Source organism: Rhea americana, unplaced genomic scaffold, assembly GCF_003343005.1.
Source record: "Rhea americana isolate MKP2758 unplaced genomic scaffold, rheAme1 scaffold_28, whole genome shotgun sequence".
Lineage (NCBI taxonomy): Eukaryota > Metazoa > Chordata > Aves > Rheiformes > Rheidae > Rhea > Rhea americana.
Window position 1 is genome coordinate 4894593 of NW_028186401.1, and position 18066 is coordinate 4912658.

Genomic DNA, 18066 nt, shown 5'->3' on the forward strand with positions numbered 1-18066 from the left:
GGATAAAATAACCACTATCCTCCTCTTCCTTTTATGCTGGCATCAAGAAGGGACAAGTGACTTCACAAGGAACAGAAAGGGGTGTTTTAGCACATAAGCACATTACATTTTCTGAAATGCTGCCCTRCACCCTCTATGTCTGAATCCATACTACTTTGCAACAGATCTACTTGTTTTAGGGTAACCTGTGGTTAAACCATGCCAGCCAGCAGCACARTGTCTGTGACTTGTCTTATATTCTRTCAGGTATCTATTTTTCACAAGACTTCATTTCTGACCTCTGGATGCATACTTGAGTACGCCTTCAGTCTAGCCTGAAACCTATCATCACAATTTGTAGGATATTGTGATCAGAGTTGAATTTTGCAAATGATTCCTTTCATAATCATCTAAAATAAATTCTGTCTGTCCTTTCTTCCCGAACTCCCACATGTTGATAGTCTTGATTTCATATTAACTTTATCTCTTTGACTAGAGCCATTTTATGAAAAAAAAGTCTTTTAAATTCCCTTCCCCCAAGATCAGTCTTCATTCATGAAGATGTCWCAGTCTGAAAGTACCTCAGTGCTCTAGAGAAGAAAATTGGTTCCAGTTCCTGAGGCATGGCAGCCTCCCACTCTGTTTTGCTTCTGGCAGTGTATATAATGGAACTGAAGTGACAAGAAGCTGCATTATCCCTGTTGATATCCTTAACAGTGATTGCTTATTGTCTGTGTTTTGGTGTGGTCAGTGTTTGTGCCTCCAGGGATGGTCAGGCTTCAGAAAGTTCAGTGGTCAAATCTGGAGAGGTCTTCCAAATTCTAGCATCCTTATTTGAATTCTTTCAAACCACATCAGTTAGAAAAATCAAGCTGGAAATTTGGTGCAGAAAGCATTTCTAGTGCATATCTTGTTTCAGCTTTCTGGTTGACTTCCAACCAGAAGATGCTATGAAAATGAAAAACAAAAAATAGAAAGGAAAACTTTTTGGAAAACAACCAATTTCATTCTGGGATTAGTTCAAAGGCTTCATAAGAGGTTGGCTTGGTCCTTCTTAATTTTTATATGTTAACGATGTAATAAAGGCCAATTAGAGAAAAATCACCATGTCATAATACAGGTTGCAAAATAGCCACTGACTTGGCCAACATTAGGAACTGAAAAAAGGACTTTTAGTGTAGAAAGAAATGAGCTRTTCTTGTGCTTAAACTAAGCGTATGACTGATTCCTGATCTATGAGTCAAAACACGGCACTTGCACTTGATAGCACAAGTCCTGCCTGTGTTCTCTACCTTTTSCCTGTGTTATACATCTATCCTAAGTGCTCAATAAGTGCCGGCACTCTAAGGATGGCTATGATGTTTATGGGGCGGAATTACAGTCTTCCTCTGGCTTTCAGTAAGTGTTAAACTAAAACCAGCTTCTTGTTGGAATTGTAGAGCATACTATGTTTGGGTTCATCCCAGTACTTGATGGATGTCTAGGTTTCTCAATGGAGACAATTCGTTCCGTTTCTATAGGGGAGCCCTCATAGCTTCTCTGTGACAAAAACGGTCTCATGTGATGGAGTACAATGATTGTTTTCACTTTTCCTTAGAAGGTATCTTGCATCTTTTATTCTCAAGGGACAATCACTGGAGCAGAGCAGGGAAKTTGGAAGTTTTCTTATTCCTTTCACTCCATTAGGGACTTGGGGTTAATTTAGCAGGGCATTCTTATKTTCAAACCATAGCAATGTATGTTCTTGGCATAATGAATCAGCTGAATGGCATCGACAAAGAGATTTAAATAGATAGAAAGATTAAAAAACCCTTTTGTTCTGCCTGGTAAGCAGTGCATATTTCTAGTTGACTGTAATTCAGTTTTGTGATTAAATATGCTGTGTTTTCCAGTGGTCCTTGTGTTCATTGTGAACACTTCAAAGGGAACTGGAATGTGAGGAGGGGCTTCAGAAAYGTCCTCAAACAGTGAAAGCCATAAGATTTTTATCAATTAGCCTCAAACCCTAGCCTTAGCTCATCCCTGTACCTCAACACAAAATCAGAATTCTCTCAAAGCTGGGTATTTCTTTGTAGCCTGAGCCCCTTGCTAGTTTAGATGCATCCATAACTGTTTGATACTTCCACAGGTTGACTGTTCATCTTTATCAAATGTCTTTGCCTAACTGTACGGATTATTCAGGCCAAAAATTCTTTACTGGAATGCGTAAACTTTCTCTGTTTAGCAGCGCTGCCCTGGCAGACAAAAGGGGATGGCTTCTTCCAGAATTGTAGGAAATATGAAGAAGATATTGGGTATTCATATGTCATCTGTCCAAGCCTTAGCAGGTAGAATCCAAACTCTTGCAAAGAAAACAGGTCAAAAGGCAAAGGACACTTTACCAGTTATCACACAGATTGTGCATACCCGTTACAGGAGGAGTGGGTTCTTGTTGCCTACAAATCTGTGCAGTGCTACTTGTACCTGAATGATTCATTCTCACCATCTGTATTTGTGCCAAAATACAGACAGATACACATGCAGGTGCATCCTTAGATGGAGAGACCAACAGACACAGGCAGATGGGTAGGCCTCCTTTTTTCCATTCTGCCTTCTGGAGATCTTGGCATACGTYTTACTATGCCTGTGTGCTACTTCGTTGACTATACAACTGAAAAAATATGGAAGGGAAGAAAGAAAAGAAAAACACTGACATCACAGGAAAGCAGGAGAGAAGCAAGGGAATGAGCCAGGAGAACAAAAATGAATGTTTTCTTCTCCCTTCAGTAATTCTCATTGTTTCTGATCAAAGTGCTGAAGGAACAGTAGTCCTGCCTCTCCCATCTCCTCCTCACAGACTACCTCAGCTTCACTTTTCAGAGCAACTGTTTTGATCTTAAAGGTGACAAGTGCAACAGGAAACACCAGGCAAAGAAATAACAAAGCTGTTTTGTTCAGCTAGGTCAGTGCTTTTCATCCATTGATAAGACAGAGGTGTGGGACAGTTGTGTGTTCCTGTCCCTGTAGAGTTGGGATCTAAACGTGGAAGTCTGTCTTGAAAGACAGGAGGAAAGCCCTACAAATGTATTTTGTGATAATTCTATTTTTATTAAAAGAATACTAACTTCTGCAACCAGCTCTGCCTACAGCACTTCTCAATCTTTCCCTCACCTTATCATCGTTGCCACAGAAAGTGTGGACCTCAAGCACTGAATGCTGGGGGCTGTAAATTCTTAAATCTAGTCCAATTTCATCAGCCCCTGAACAATTTAGGGAAGCTCTATGTCTGATCCAAACTGTCCCTCTCCCCCCCCCCCCCCCCTTCTTCTTGTCATGTTTTTTATACCTATTGACTTTTACAGAGCTCACTGAGTAATTCTTCAAGGAATGATTGAGTGATTTAAGGGGTTAGTCATCCTGCAGGTTAGTAAACATGGCGGCTGGTTAAGGATTAACAGGAAATCATGAATAAGATCATTGGGATTGATGAGGGGTTCTCAAGCAATTAAAGTTTTCTAGCAGAAAGTCAAGTAGAAAAAAGAAACAGAGTGAAGGTTACTGGCAGAGCTAGCATGAGATGGTTAACAGCAAAGGCCTAAAGTACTAGAGAGGGTTGCAGGCCAAGGTATAGGTATCTGGTCAGAGCTGTTTATGAGTGATAGGAATGAAATAGTTGTGGGACAAGCAGAGCGGTACTGAGGTATGTCAACAGGGTAGTATGCAAGGATGCAGAGCAGAAATGAAGTGTATTTGCAAACTTTTGGTAGTTTGGGGTGCTGTTTGTTGCCTGCTCTGTKGTGGCAATGGTAGAGAAAACTACAGGACAGAATCAGGTAGCAGAGCTACCCACYAGTGCCTTCTGAGTGTAAGAGTTCATTGATGTACTGCAGAGAGCARACTGAGATGACTTAAGTGGTGTCATTTCCTTTCACTCCTAATATCTCCATCTGCTTCATCACTGGGATTGAAGTTTGCTGCCTCATAGCTTCTTCCTGGTTGCTCTCTCTATGGCTTCTGTTTTTACTGTTTTCTTCATCCAGTATCTTGCTACTTCCGTTCTTTCTTTCTTAACCTCTAGCTTCTCCTCCTGTCCTGTAAATCCCTGCTGATGGCTTTAACATTCCAGGTGTGAAAGGCCCTGATGGTCTGKTTAATGAACTGGAAATGAATTGGAGCCTACTAGCCCTGGAGACCCCAAACCAAGAGCCATCTGTTGTGAGCTGCAGACACTGATTGGTATTCGGGGAGTACAACTCCAGTCTCGCATATGCTACCTGACCCCATAGGTTGATTAGCATGCTCCTGACAGCCTCTAATGTGTGTCACAGTGAGGAATGTCAAGACTAGTCAGGAAAATATGTTTAGTCAGGGTTGATTTGAAGGGAGGGAGCCTGGAGTCTAGTAAGKCCTCACATTTTTCCTGTGGGGCAGGACAAGGAACAAGTGAGTGAAGGGATGTACTTTAGAGTTGTCAGATGGCAGAACTTATTTTTTATCTCAAGTTTCATGATCTTTTCCTTAGAGCCCCATCCCTTGATTAAGGGAACATAGCAGCCTTGCTTTTATAGTTTTATAAAAGTAGTTTTTATTTTTTTTAATATCTTTTTGTAGCTTTTTTGCTCCTGAATTAAAGCCTGTAAACATCACCTGAATGTGACCTTTAAAATCTCAGAATCAGAATGCAAAACTAAGAAACCCAAACTGTGGGTGCTTGTGCTGATGTTCTATTAAATTTTGAATTCTATGGTTTTCATCTAGTCTTATGATTTTAGGAGAACGRTTATGATTTTCCAGACCCTTTTGATTCATGGGTTTCATTGTACAGGCATGTGTGAGAATGCATTTAGAAGTCAAACGTAATTTCATTGGCTGAGGCAAGGTTGTACAGCTACTGGTTGCTGTATTTGTTGATCACAGCAAGATGTTCTCCATATTGAAGTACAGTGCTACATGAGGACTGTGTGACTTCTCTTAACTGATCATACTATTTTTTTTAGCTTTTCTCACTCCTCAGCAGCTCCTTTAATTTCAGGAATAGCTATGGTGCTGTGATCTGAAATGAGGTTTTTTTAGTATMTGAAAAGAGATGTGGACCCTATCCCTACTCCACCCGCAGTTTGGTTAAAGGAGAACCTTTATGCTCTAGGATTCTGGAGCAGCCATTTCCATCTAGAAAAAAAAGAGAATGCTTCATTTTTTTTCTTGTACAATTCCAAGAGCCTAGCTTAGATATAGCAAATAACAATATCCTAAGTATAAAAAATAAGTTAACTGTGGCCATTAGGCKAGAGTGAGCAGGTGTGAAAGTCTGAATATTAGAAAACTGAATAGACACATGCTTGTCAAACAGCATGAGTCGTGGGAAGACTTTTATTCAGCCTTTTCTCTTTGGTTTCAGAGTCTAACAGCCGACGGGCCGTGAACAGAGGCTACCTGTGTGGATTGCTGAGACTCTATCAAGACTGGCATCACAATGATGTCTCCAACAACTACGTTCATATTCGTAGGGGTCTTCTAATCTGCCTGAAACACATCACAAACATCCAGCTGGGCAGGGAGACATTTCTTGATTCCTGTGGTATGGAGATTCTTTTCACAAGTGTGCAGGTAAATGTTGCTTCTGTGCTTGAGATAGGTTGGTAGCTAGTCCTGGGTCTGACCTACCTAGCTAGCATTGCCAAGTTATATTGAAAAATAGATATTTTATCCTTCAAGAAATTTCAGGGTTAGTTTTATCATGGATGTGTATAACATATCAATTAAAAATGATGATGTCAGAATGAAAAGTATTTTTTTAACAGTCAAGTGAAAACAATTTAATTCAGAATAGTTAAAATGTTTCAGTTTAAGATTAKTGTTAATCCCTGCAGAGCCTCACAGGAATTGTAGTCCCATCTTTTTAATACTTTTTTTTCCTCCTCCTCTATGGAAGTTGCTGTCTGCTTGGACTGCCTCTCCCAAGGTGTAGTCAGTGTCTTCAGCAGAGTTGAGGAGGTATCTCATGAGATGTTTTATTATTATTATTATTATTTAAGGTATCTGTGGATAATTCTACTCAGTCAGTCTTTCCCACAAAACATTGTTTTAGGCAGACCTTTGTTAATGACATACATCCATCAACTGTCTTTCAGGAGGCCCATTTTTAATCTTGTGGAAGATTAATGTAAATCTATCAAGAAAGGTTAACATTGTCCTGCAGATGGGATCCCTATAAGATACAGAGAGTTCAGGTATAGAATACTAGTGGTTTCCTCAGAGTGTACTCACCAACATGATTCCTTAGCTTTCTGCAGAGAAGTCTCTTATAAAGAAGCCTTCAATGCTTGACCTGTGCAATTCCACAAGAAATGTTTCCTTGACTTTCTGTCTGGCCAGTGCTTTTTTTTTTTTTTTGGCACCATCACATACAGAATGAAGAACCTGGCCCTTTCTAACCTGGCCCTTTCTCCTCTAGAAAATTCATTGCCTTATGATCCAGTGTATCTGCTTCTCCATCCCTCCCACTGCTTTCCTGCAGTATTCTCCTGTGACAGAAAGATATTTTTACCAATAGATGCTTAATTGATGCAGTTTTTTCTTTTATCTGCTTCATGAGGAACTGACTGCTACTTAGGGGGAATAAGGATGGCTAGGCACAACAGACCTTCCAAGGGATAAGGCTTCTGTTAATGACAAGTCTCTAGTCTGCAGAAACTTGAATGGGGTGGATGGCAACAGCTGCTTGAGGGCAGATGTCAGCTCATTCCTTTTCAAGAGCCTTCTATAGCCTGTGTTGCTTTCTGATCTAACATCTCCTGATAGCTCAGCCTAGAAGCAACCTGATAAAAAGTGCAAACATAGGGGCACCTTGGGTGAATAAACAGGAAATGGCACACTGAGAATCCAGTAAACAATGAGAACACTAATCCTTCCAAAGGTTAGAAGTGGAGCGGAAATGACAGCTTCAGGGGCCTCCGATTTGCTCTTTCTACAGTGTGCCACTAAAGAGCTCTTGGAAGGGGGAACAACAAGGTTAACAGATCCAAGGCTCCACATTCCCTCATTCCTTCTTTGGGACATTGTCAGACTTAAGTTCTCTCTCCAAGACATGAAGTTCATTCCTGTTTGTAGGAGGAGTCTGGCAGCCCTATGAGATGGCATTCATGCTTGTCCCTGATCTACCCAAGATAGAGACTGCTGCTGCCGGTGGAAGAATTCCTCATCTTCATGGCAGACAGAAAATGGGTGATGCATTCTCCTGAGAAGAACTACAGGCTGCAGTGRGAGAGAATGAGACAGACAGGACAAGATAAACAATTCCTGCTTGGGAAAGTGAAGGTTCTTTCTATGTGTAGGCAACATTTTAATTCCTCTAAGAGTTTGCTACTTGTGGTGATTAACCTTGGCCAAACCCTGACTGACTAATGAGGTTTTAAAGATGTTAAAAACTGGCTAGAAAATTTCTCCTGAAATATATTTACATCAGATTGAAATCAAAACATTTTGGGCATAATGGGTTTATTTTAACAAATTCCAGTTGAATCCTATTTGCAAGGCAGGTTTTCACTTGAAACCTCTGCAGCTGCTGAATGACAGACAGCTGAAATACCTAAGCTCTTAGTGGCCCTAAGCGTATGTCTTTATAGGAAGAGCCTATAGTTCTAAGACTAGAAATAACTACTACTTTGTTCACTTGCAGAGAATTTGGACAATTTTCTGAGTTTCACTCCTACCTGGAATGAAAAATATTTGTAGATAATAAAATCATTTTTTGAAAAGGAAGCATTTTCTGCTTCCATTTCTTCTTCCAAGCTCTGTTGACACTAACATGGAAGTTAAAAGGCATACAYGTTAGAAGCTAGCTGACTTTTTGTATGTAGTGAGACAGAACTGCCTGACCTGAGAAAGAAAACAGGTTTGAATGCAGTTTAGGAGAGACTGGCAGATAGAATGTCCTTTGTATTTTATCATTCACTATCTAATTTCTTCTGTTAAGCTCACCTGGTATCTCCTCAGCCTTCTTGCACTAGGTTAATACTATTATATATTCTGTTCTGTATTTCCTTGTACTGGCACCCGTTGACATAATCAGCATATTGTGAAGTACTTTATGTTGTTCAATCATCTTCCTGGACTTGCTGAATATTTTCTGTCCAGCCCAAATCCCAACTATGGACTGTCAGACAATGGTACAAATTATCTATTCTGCCCTCTAGGCTGTTCTGTTTTATCTCATAATGAAGGGAAGCAAAAACTTGAAATAAAAAGATATTAGAGCATATTTTTACTTTCCTTTTTACCTTGTAGCACATTTCATGCTACTTATTTGACTTATGTTGCTGTTGTAATGGGCTAAGGCTAAGTCTCAAGTCACTAAAGATAACGACATCTTCACAGGCATGGTGCCATTTGAGACCCTAGATAGATACTTGATTGATTAGTCACTCTGCCTGATGGAGACTGTGGAATAAATGCACTGTACTTGGGAAAGTCTGAACCTTTGTTTTCTGAGCATCGTACCTATGTACATTGTACGCATATAATAAACTCTGTCTTTGTGTGGCAGCTGTAATAATTTGCTTGCCCAGACTATCCGTCTCTTTTGCATTAAAGACGTACACCTAGTATGATCTTCTGGAGTGGTTTTTTTTTTTTTTTTTTGATTGTTTGTTTGTTTGTTTTCTTCTCTTTACAGCAAAAATTGCCTCTGTTCACACGTTCCTCATTCTCAAAATAATAAAAAAAAAAAGTAAAAAATAAAAAAACGAGACTCAGGAGTCTACTTTTATATAGTATGGTAAATAAATASAGATGCAAAAATGTTCCATACCTTCAAAGTGTATCTGGGCTCTTACAGCTCCTTAAGCTTTTGTTTTCCACTCTGTTACATTGTGCAAGGATTATAGGAGTAGAAAACTTGGGATACTTCAGGAACAAATTTCAAGGCTAGGTAATACATGTTATTCTTTCAAATTGTTTGCTCCAATGATTAGCTATTATCAAAGTACCATTCTGAGAGTACATTACTATGGGTGTAATTCTATTAGTTTACTTGTGTTAGTTTAGTCATGATAATGCTGAGAATATCCGTGGTGAAGACATAGAACCATAGATTTTGGCATGTATTGCCAGCCAAAAGATGTATGTGGGTTCCCTGCAGGACTTTTTTTTATCCATACTAAGGAATGTAGCTCTTCAATGGTATTGTTACCTGTGTTAGCTAGGGATATGATACTATCGCCCTTTTTTTAAATGTGCCAGGATTATAATGTCTTAGAGTCAAGGGATGCTGAATTTTAAATGACATGAGGTCCCTGCCAGTATTCCTGTGGGAAATGAAATGCAGGCACTTGAAATCCTGCTGTTCCAGGCTTATTTCTTCAGTGGTAAAAAGGAAGAAAGAGGAGGAACAGAAAAAAAGACATGAATATATAGGTTTTGTATTCTAATCAGATGAATGTCTTAGTGTTTTCATGACTGTCAGCTCTGCAAAACCTTCCAGGGAATGGTGAGCATGTGGCACGGGGAATCTTGCAGTAGGCAGGACAATTGTACAAGGCAGACAATTCTAAACATACTTATCCATTTGTTCCTAGGACTGTTTATCTTGCAAGAATTTGGATCCTATCATAACAACTATGACTCAGATCCTGAGAAAGTGCTACCCCAAGGAGCCTCTGCCTGTGTCAACAGTGAGAAGTTCCTATTCTTTCTCTCTTCCTGGGAATGTTAGGACTGAACCTCCATGTATGGTACYTGAAGGTAAATGGCTGAAGAATGAGTGTTTGGTTGGGGAAAAAAAAAAAAAAAGGAGCATGACAGGAGAATTACATGTGAGAACTGGGAAAAGGGAGTTTTGGCAGCCTGGTCCTGATGATTTTGTTTAAAATTAGGCTGGCAGCCTACAGTGTTACTCAGTAGAGTGAACCTACTCCCTTCTATCTTCTCAAGCCTTGGAGATGTTTTTTGGAAAATAAAGTAAAAGGAGAGAGAAAAAGGATAAAAAATACTGTATTTTCTGAAAAAGATGGAAAAGATTGGATAAGGCAGACAGGAGTCTGCATGGCYTCTGCTCCTTGAAAGCAACAGAGATGTGATTGTGCCTTTGCATGAATTCTCCTCTCCAGCTTTTTCGGTAAAGAATTGCAGCACTTGCTGAAAAGCAGAACTCAGCYATGGGCAGGACAGCCATTCCACAGAGAAGGAGAAACAGCAGAGATGCCATCATACATACAAGAAATTTCACTGTTGCTTATAGTTTCACATGGAAGATGCTCACCTACTAAAATGATGATAGAAGTAAAACACTCTAATCTAGAGAATATAGATTAAGAACATCCTTTAATACTATTGCAACCAAGCAGAAAATATCTGTATTGCTTTGTAATATGAGCTGGATCCATATCACGGTGACATTTGTCATGGTTTTGAAAGGCAGTGCTTGGGTCCAAGAAACTTGAGCATTAAAAAGTGGGAGATTCAGTGCCAAATTTGTTTATACTAGATTAACAAATGGGATTAGGTTGTAAATTTAGCTCGGTTGGTTAGAACGTGGTGCTGCTAATGCGAAGGTTGTGGGTTCAGTCCCTGTACGGGGCTATGCTGAGGGTTGGACTAGATGATCTCCAGAGGTCCCTTCCAATTTTACCATTCTATAATCTGCTTTAATCACAGTTGTGGTGAGTTGTAGTTGGATGGAGCATGTGCCATGCACAGACGAGATTGCATGGATTTCTGTGGAAGGCCTGGAAGAGAGATACTAAGTTGAACATCATTTGTCTCTTCTAATTCTGCAGATGATTATGAAAGTGATGGAGAGGAAGAGGTGGAAAAAGATCTGGATAATGATGATGACGAGACTAAAGAGGAAGTAGGTATATTAGCCAAAGTTTCCTTTAGAGTCATTCATATACTGGAAAGTAAAACTTTCCGTCGTCCATTTTGACAACCTGATAAGCCATCTAAGCAGAGAGTGTTCTATGCCCGTAGTCCCATATATGTATACCACATCAATAACAGAAGATACTTGAAAGAAGAAAAAGTAGAAAGTGCTGCTGTACATTGAAGAAAATCTCTTGCATATATCATATTAATTGTCATGTCTGTAACCCAGGATGGTGCAAGTTTAATGACTTCTCCATTCCTGCTGGAATCACATGCACAGTCATAGGTAAACCATGGCTTTGATTTATCTAGGTGTAGACCAGACATGATACTTTACAGAGTAGGGGATATATGCCATTTCACCTACAAAAAAATGTCTTTTTCTTCCCATATCAAAATGTATTTGGGCTATGTACCTATTGTTAGAAACAGATTAGTTCTTTTAAGCCACAGCTGGGGCAGCTGGAATGTGGATTCTTTCTTTATCTGCTGCTTTGCACAGACAAATAATATAATGAATTATTGTTAAATATGTTTCTGATGTCTCTGTTCGCACTCTGACCCGGCTGGCAAAAAAACTCCACCAACTAAGGATAAGCGTTCAAACTTTTCTGATGTGAAAATACATAAAAGCTCATACATGAATGTGAGGTAGTAAGCACTCTGCTAATGCTCTTGTTCACAAGAAGTGATATGGGGGGAAAAAAAGAAAGAAATTAAATTGCAAATACAATCTAATTACATATGACTGAGACATCTATGAAAGGACCTTTTCATTATTTGTCCTCTCTTTTTTTCCTTAAGTATTAAACTGATATGGCACCCAATGAAAAAAGAAAAAAAAAAAAAGTTAGCTCAGTGTCCTAACTTGCCCCTGTCCATCTGTTTTTGTCTGAACATTAGTGCTCGTCAAGCTGCTCATTAGGAATAAAGTTCATTGTGAATTTATCTCCTTCTTTAATTAGTTATTCATTCAGAAACAGATCCTACGTGTCTCTGAACTAGTTCATTATTCATAAGGATATACCGAGTAGATGCGTTTTAAGTACTATTTGTCTGGTGTGCTGGCTGTATATTTCCCATGACAAATCTCTCTAAAGGGAAAGCAGGCATGGAATAGATAATGAACTTTCAGTTTACTTTTTATTACAAGGTATAATTTGGACAACATTTGCTGATATTGATGTGATTTACAAACATTTTCACAACTACTTAATGTGCATCCATGCATAATGAGTTGTACCAACTAAATGGTAACGGGGCATAACACTTGCATGAGTATTGTTCAAACAGCTCTACCAAAATCAAAATCATCACAACAAAAATAAAATCTTCTCAGGCTTTCTTCCCATCACCCCAAATCTTCAGCATGTCTGAAGCTGCTTCTGTTATATGCTGCTGGTGGCAAATCCTTTTAAATTCAGCTCAAATACTTTGTGCAGCCCTTCATTTTCTTTTCAACTTGGCCAAACCAGCAGTTCAAATTCTGCTTTGCAATACAGCTGTGGCTTGGGATTTGAAATGCTGTGGACACCTTTGTGTCTAGGCAATTTTTTTTGTTTTGATAAATAGACTCATTTCTGAAGCTATTATCAGGAGTAAATCACTTCTTTGATGGCGTTTGGTGCATACTTACTAACAACATGTTGAATTATTTGAATAATACTGTCATGAAATGGCCATTCATCAATGCCATGTCTCTGTCCTTCTCTCTCCTACCATCTGTTCCTGGTGTCTTATGCAATGACTGAATGCTTGACACAGCTTGGTTTTGTTTCTGGTATGTAATACGAAAGGGTTGCGCATCAATGCATAGTTGCCTTTGAATGTGAAAGTTTCAGATTCTTATTCCTGCTTCACTGATGGCTGAGATCTAAAAGCTTTTTATTCTCATAAAAATTCAAGAAAGAGAGAGTGTAGAAGATGGATTGGGCAAGAGTTTGAAAGCTATTTATCAACAGTTTTGAGAGAGAAAATAAAATATGAGCAATCAATGCCTGTGAGTTTAGTGATACTGGGGTAAGCCTTTCATTTCATGGTCTAAGTCAAAAGTGTTAAGCTTTCTAATTTTATGGTACCCTGTGAGGCCAATTTTACCTATAATACATTCTGAGAAATATCTTGCTAAGTATATGTCTATTTGATACATGCTAAGTATACATTAGTTTGATTTGTGTCTCTGAATCAAAATAATACCAGATTATCTCCTGAGGACCTGTACCTGCTGGTTTACACAACATAAACAAGGGAATGGTTGACATACTCAGAAATAATTAGTGGCTGTTAGTGTCGCCTCTTTTGGAACCTCCCAAGTTGAGGTGCTTATACATAGGTTCAAATTTCAGTAAATGGGCCTGGTTTGGGGGAACCAAGTCACTTCATAGTGTCCCTACTTAAATATTTGAATACCAAGACATCAGTTTCCCATTTTTGACAATCTGCTCTTACCTCCTGTGCCTACATTTTTCATTCCATAAAATGATTTAAATAGCCTTCATGAGTTTGGGGAGAATGGTTGTAGGACTATTCAATGAGTGTGATGTCATTAGGGATTATGCAATATATTAATTTAATACTCATCTTGTGGAGCGCATTTATCCTTTTCTAATTCTGCTTTTGAAGGATGATGACTTGGAGACAGATGTGAACAAACTGAGGTCAAGGCCAGTGCTTGACCRGCCAGAGGAGGAGCTTAAACAATATGAAGCAGTGTGTCCCGAACTTTCCCATAATTTTCAGGTATGATCATAGTGTGYCTTCCTTTATTTATGAATATTCAAAAGGCTAAGAAATACTAGAAATGGAGTACTGATAAGAGATAACCAGGCCGAGCCTATTGTACAATGAAGGCTAGGTGTCTCATAGCTCTGGAAAAACAAAGATTAATTATTTTTGCTGTAGTTTATTAGCCTGAATCTAGAGTGATAAGAGAATGAGTGATATAACTCTGATTGTTATCTGCTGCACATTTGACTGGATATGGATTACTGAACCCTACTGAATCAATTGTCATGTAAGAGATCTGTCAGATAGTAATTTGTAACCTTGTTGGCTATTTCAACGGCAATTTTTAGATCTGAATGAGATGTAGAAAATAAACACGGTCAGCTAGCGGTTTGAGGGAAGCGATGGAGAAGTTTGCACTGCTGCTAGTGAAATGCTAAGTTCAAATCATTGCTCTATTGCAATTTGAGACAAGAAATGAAGAGGAGTTTTGTGCTCATTACTAGTCTCAGAAGGGATTTTGAAATGCTGAAAGCAGTGATTCAAATATGAATCTGGAAAGGACCACTGGCTTAATGCATCTCCTATACACACAATACTGTGACGTATATTATGACCATAACTAGCCAAATGGGATTAAATCATACTCTTGTATGAAGGCAGGCATGGAGTTTTGCATGACAGATGGGCTCTCTTTACTCTGCTGCAACATTTAATTCACAAAATGTTTTTTTTTTAATATCTTCCCAAATTTGTTAGAACACTCAGTTTTGTTTGGAGGTGACCCACCTGCAGTCTGATCCTTCCTAGTTTCTAAGGACTACTGTGGAAGCAGCTTTATGGAAAGAGAATTTCTAGTAGGAGCTCCACAGGCTGATTTTACTCTAACTGTCTAATCGGATGAATACAATTTTGGAGATTTGTAAATATTTTCTCTTTCATCCTTGACAGGTTTTCCTCTGAAAGGATGGAATGCTCAATCTGTCTTTAGTGTCTTCTAATTTCTTCTACTTTTTGAATTTAAAGGAGCTTGAATCTGAGTCTGAAGAAGAGAAGAGCTTGGAGGACAACACTGAGAATCTTTCATCTACTTCCTCTTATTTGATTCGAAGTGCTACTTCTGTGAAACATCGAAACAGAGAGAGAACCCAAAGTGTCACAGTGATGGGTCCAGATCTAGGAGAAGAGGTTTTAAAAGTCCCACTGCAGAGCTGGACAAAGAAGGAGAAATATGGATGGGCTCAGATCACTGAAAATAGAGACATAGTAGAAACAGTTCAAGATGCAGASTCCCTTGAAGAGGAAGATATGGCCAGGAGTCATATGCTTGCCTTGTGTCGTCTCCCAAAAGAGACTACTTGGTACAAAAAAATGTTTAGCACTGAATGTGGGGCCTCAGTTAATCGTAGTCCTGGAGGGAGACTGAAGACCTCAGATATAGTGAGAAATCTTCTGAAGAAACACCAAAGGAATATGCCATTCCACAGCCCTTGCTTCTACATAGCTAGGGCTGAATGTGTCAAGTCCATACCAGACTACAAATTCTTGGCCTTCCCTGATTTCTGGGGTCACCAGCCACCTCCTTATGGCAAGCCTATGTTGGAGCGGAAGTATGGGGTTCAAAGGTGATTGTACTCACATTGATAGGTCTCTGACTCAAAACTAGCTTATATAAGTTTTGACTATCGTATTTCTGAATTTTCTAGGAAGCTCTAGAACAAATTTCTTATCTCTAATACAGACTTCCTATGTGTCAGAGTRTGAGTTGTGAAGTATCCGTGCATTTCCTTCATTGTCTGGTAGGTGGAGGTAGCAGTGAGAACAAACTCTTTTTAGAAATGGAGAAGATTCTATGTCCTTTCCAGATTGGTTTTTGCCTTTAGTCTTGCATTTAATCCAGCTACCTTTAGTGCTTGCCACAAATGGTCCTCTTTGGCTCCTTAAGGAAAAATCTTATCCATCCCCTTGGAACTGTGTCTGCATCAGGTTGTTCTAGGAGATCTCCACTCAAGCACTCTGCTGCAGTTTCCCTGCTCACTGCACTTCTCCCTCTCTGCCAGCTTCATGGGTCCCTCCTGATGCTTCTCCTCCTTCTGTAGCATGTGCCCTTGCTTGTGACAAGGGTATGATTGCCTTCTCTTGTAGAGTTCATCATGAGCCAGAGAGCAGCAGCCAGGACATGGCAAACAGGCTGCTATCCCTCCCTGCTGCCCACCCCCAGCCTTCGAGGAGAAGAGAGTGTACATGGCATACAGTATGCAGCAAGCAGTAATATAGATCTCCCCTCTGGCACAGTGCTAGAGGTTGCTGTTTTTTTCATGTCATTTTAGGGGTTTGGCTGAGGGGAAGGCTGTGTTTTGAAGCCATGCTGGAAGAAGAAATTCTTCTGCTAACTGAATTTTTGTCTATTCCATGTGTAGCAGTATGTAAGCATTTTGCATTTGTTTTTAGTGGCATATGGAGTTATTACTAGGCACCAAAAAGGCTCCATATACAGGATTCTGAGCTAAACTTTAAGGTTGATCAACAATAATAAAATGGCATTTGTGAAGACTACTACTATTTGACCTCCAGAGAGATGATGGTTCTTCCTGCAGGAAATATAAAAGCCAAAAATCTTATTTAGAGGTAAAATGAGTCTACCATCCTCTCCTTGCGTTATTGCTCTAAAAGGTTTGCTTTTATGGCTGTAATAACATGTGTAACTGTGTAGCTAAAATGAGAATAATCATATCATGCTGCAGGCCATAACATGGTTGCTGCAAAGGTCAGATACAAAATCAGCATTCCATGTTTGATCTTCTCCTGTGATTGAGAAGTTAAGTTTACTATTGAGTAGAATTTAGCCTGATTTGCAGCCAAGATTCAGTAAGGGACAGATCAATAGGTTTATAAGTTACAGCAGGTAGTTCCTCATGGGGCAAAGCTAGTTGGGAGACTGAGATTAACTGGGAAGAACTGGGGATAAATCACACTTGACAGAATATCGTAGAGAATAAAAATTGTACAGAATCTGTCATTTAACTCAAAAGACAACTTCTGATAATGGGAATTGAGCAGAAGCTTTCTCATGGTAAAAAAAACAAAAACAAACAAACAAACAAAAAAAACACATGGATGAAGTTTATCTGAAATTAACACATGGAGGTCCTCTTTCTGCAGCCCTGGAAAGCATTTTCTAAAACCTTTCATATTTTTGCTGCAAGATTACCCTGTGTTTCTCATAGAGTCATTACAATTTGCCTTTTTTTTCTAGGGACAAAGTTCTGGATGATATTCGTCGCTTAATCCAGCCGGGTGATATCATAGGCAGAACCGTTTTTGATTTAGATGAGCCCAGGTGGGTAATCTTGGTTAGTATTGTAACTGGGAGTACTATCAGTGCTGGGTTAAGTAGCAAGTTCACTACATGATTCACTTGGTTCAGCTGAGGTAAAGGTATGGAAGAAGTAAGCTAGGAGATAACTTTCAACAGTGAAGGTATGCTGGAGGGGTAGATCCTGGTACATGGCTCTGGGAAAGGATTTATTTTGGAAATCACTGGAGCAAGAGAGTCTGCAAACTTTTGAAAGGACAAGAAAATATACATATCAAAAGGATTGTATTGTGTCCCTGGACATGTCTATGTTGCATGCAGTGGTTTGGAGTAGAGACAGATAGACTGCGTCTGTATTCATAGCTACACTTTTCAGTGAAAGCCTATCTTCATCCTGAAGTTTCACCTGGGCTAAGTAGATTTTCTGTTGAGCATGAGCTTGAGTGTCTGTACTGCGCAGTGTCACAGGCTGTAGATGTACTCTGCAAGGTGTGGCACTTATAACACAGTTCTGAAAACATACATCCAGCCCTGTAAACTGTGATAGGCACCCAACTGTAGCCARTAATAGGATGAATGACTTGGAGAATGTTCTCTTAGGAAAATGAAGTAGAGATTTTGAGGTAGGAGAGAGTTGTGAAGTTGTTCAAGATGAGTTTAAGGATTTCTAAGCTTTAGGAAAAAGAAGCAATATAGATGTGGGAGGAGTAAATGGACAGCTTGAGTAGAGCTGCCCTGTGCAATTAATAAACTAATGGGAATATGTTAATCAGGAAAGCAACTGGGATAAAGAATGTAAATAAGAATTGGACAAAATGGATTACTAGGAAAGGAAAAGAAGATGAGATTTAGAATCTTTAAGCAAGAGTAGAGAAGGCTGGTGTTTTGCATAGACTGTTTATGAATTTGCTTACCTCTTGTTACTTCTCAGGGTCTTGCTTATAAAGTAAACTACAGTAAATTCTGAAAGTTGCTAGAGAGAACTTGTCTTTGAAGCAACCTGCTATAGATATCCTTGCTTTGATTTACTGTAGTCACTCAAGCCCGGGTGCTCCAGACTGCCTGACATTCTTCTCCAAGTTTGAATCAGGAAACCTTCGCAAAGCCATCCAAGTGCGTGAGTAAGTACACCTGCAGTGGCTGTGTCACTGAGAGCCTCTCTGCTCTGTTCATAGCATGAAGTACTGGCACTCTTTTCGTTCTGA

The 18066-nt window shown here is 39.4% G+C and overlaps 1 protein-coding gene across 1 annotated transcript in view; it reads left to right on the forward strand.

Annotated features, from left to right (window-relative positions):
* The window catches only part of AGBL1 (AGBL carboxypeptidase 1), a 289195-nt gene that overhangs the window by 48795 nt on the left and 222334 nt on the right, over positions 1 to 18066 (forward strand). Inside the window, exons 7-13 of the mRNA XM_085308741.1 lie at positions 5357 to 5565; positions 9534 to 9699; positions 10734 to 10807; positions 13444 to 13560; positions 14572 to 15170; positions 16802 to 16885; positions 17896 to 17982. Coding sequence (XP_085164867.1) covers positions 5357 to 5565; positions 9534 to 9699; positions 10734 to 10807; positions 13444 to 13560; positions 14572 to 15170; positions 16802 to 16885; positions 17896 to 17982 — 1336 coding nt within the window. The remainder of the gene's footprint in view (positions 1 to 5356; positions 5566 to 9533; positions 9700 to 10733; positions 10808 to 13443; positions 13561 to 14571; positions 15171 to 16801; positions 16886 to 17895; positions 17983 to 18066) is intronic.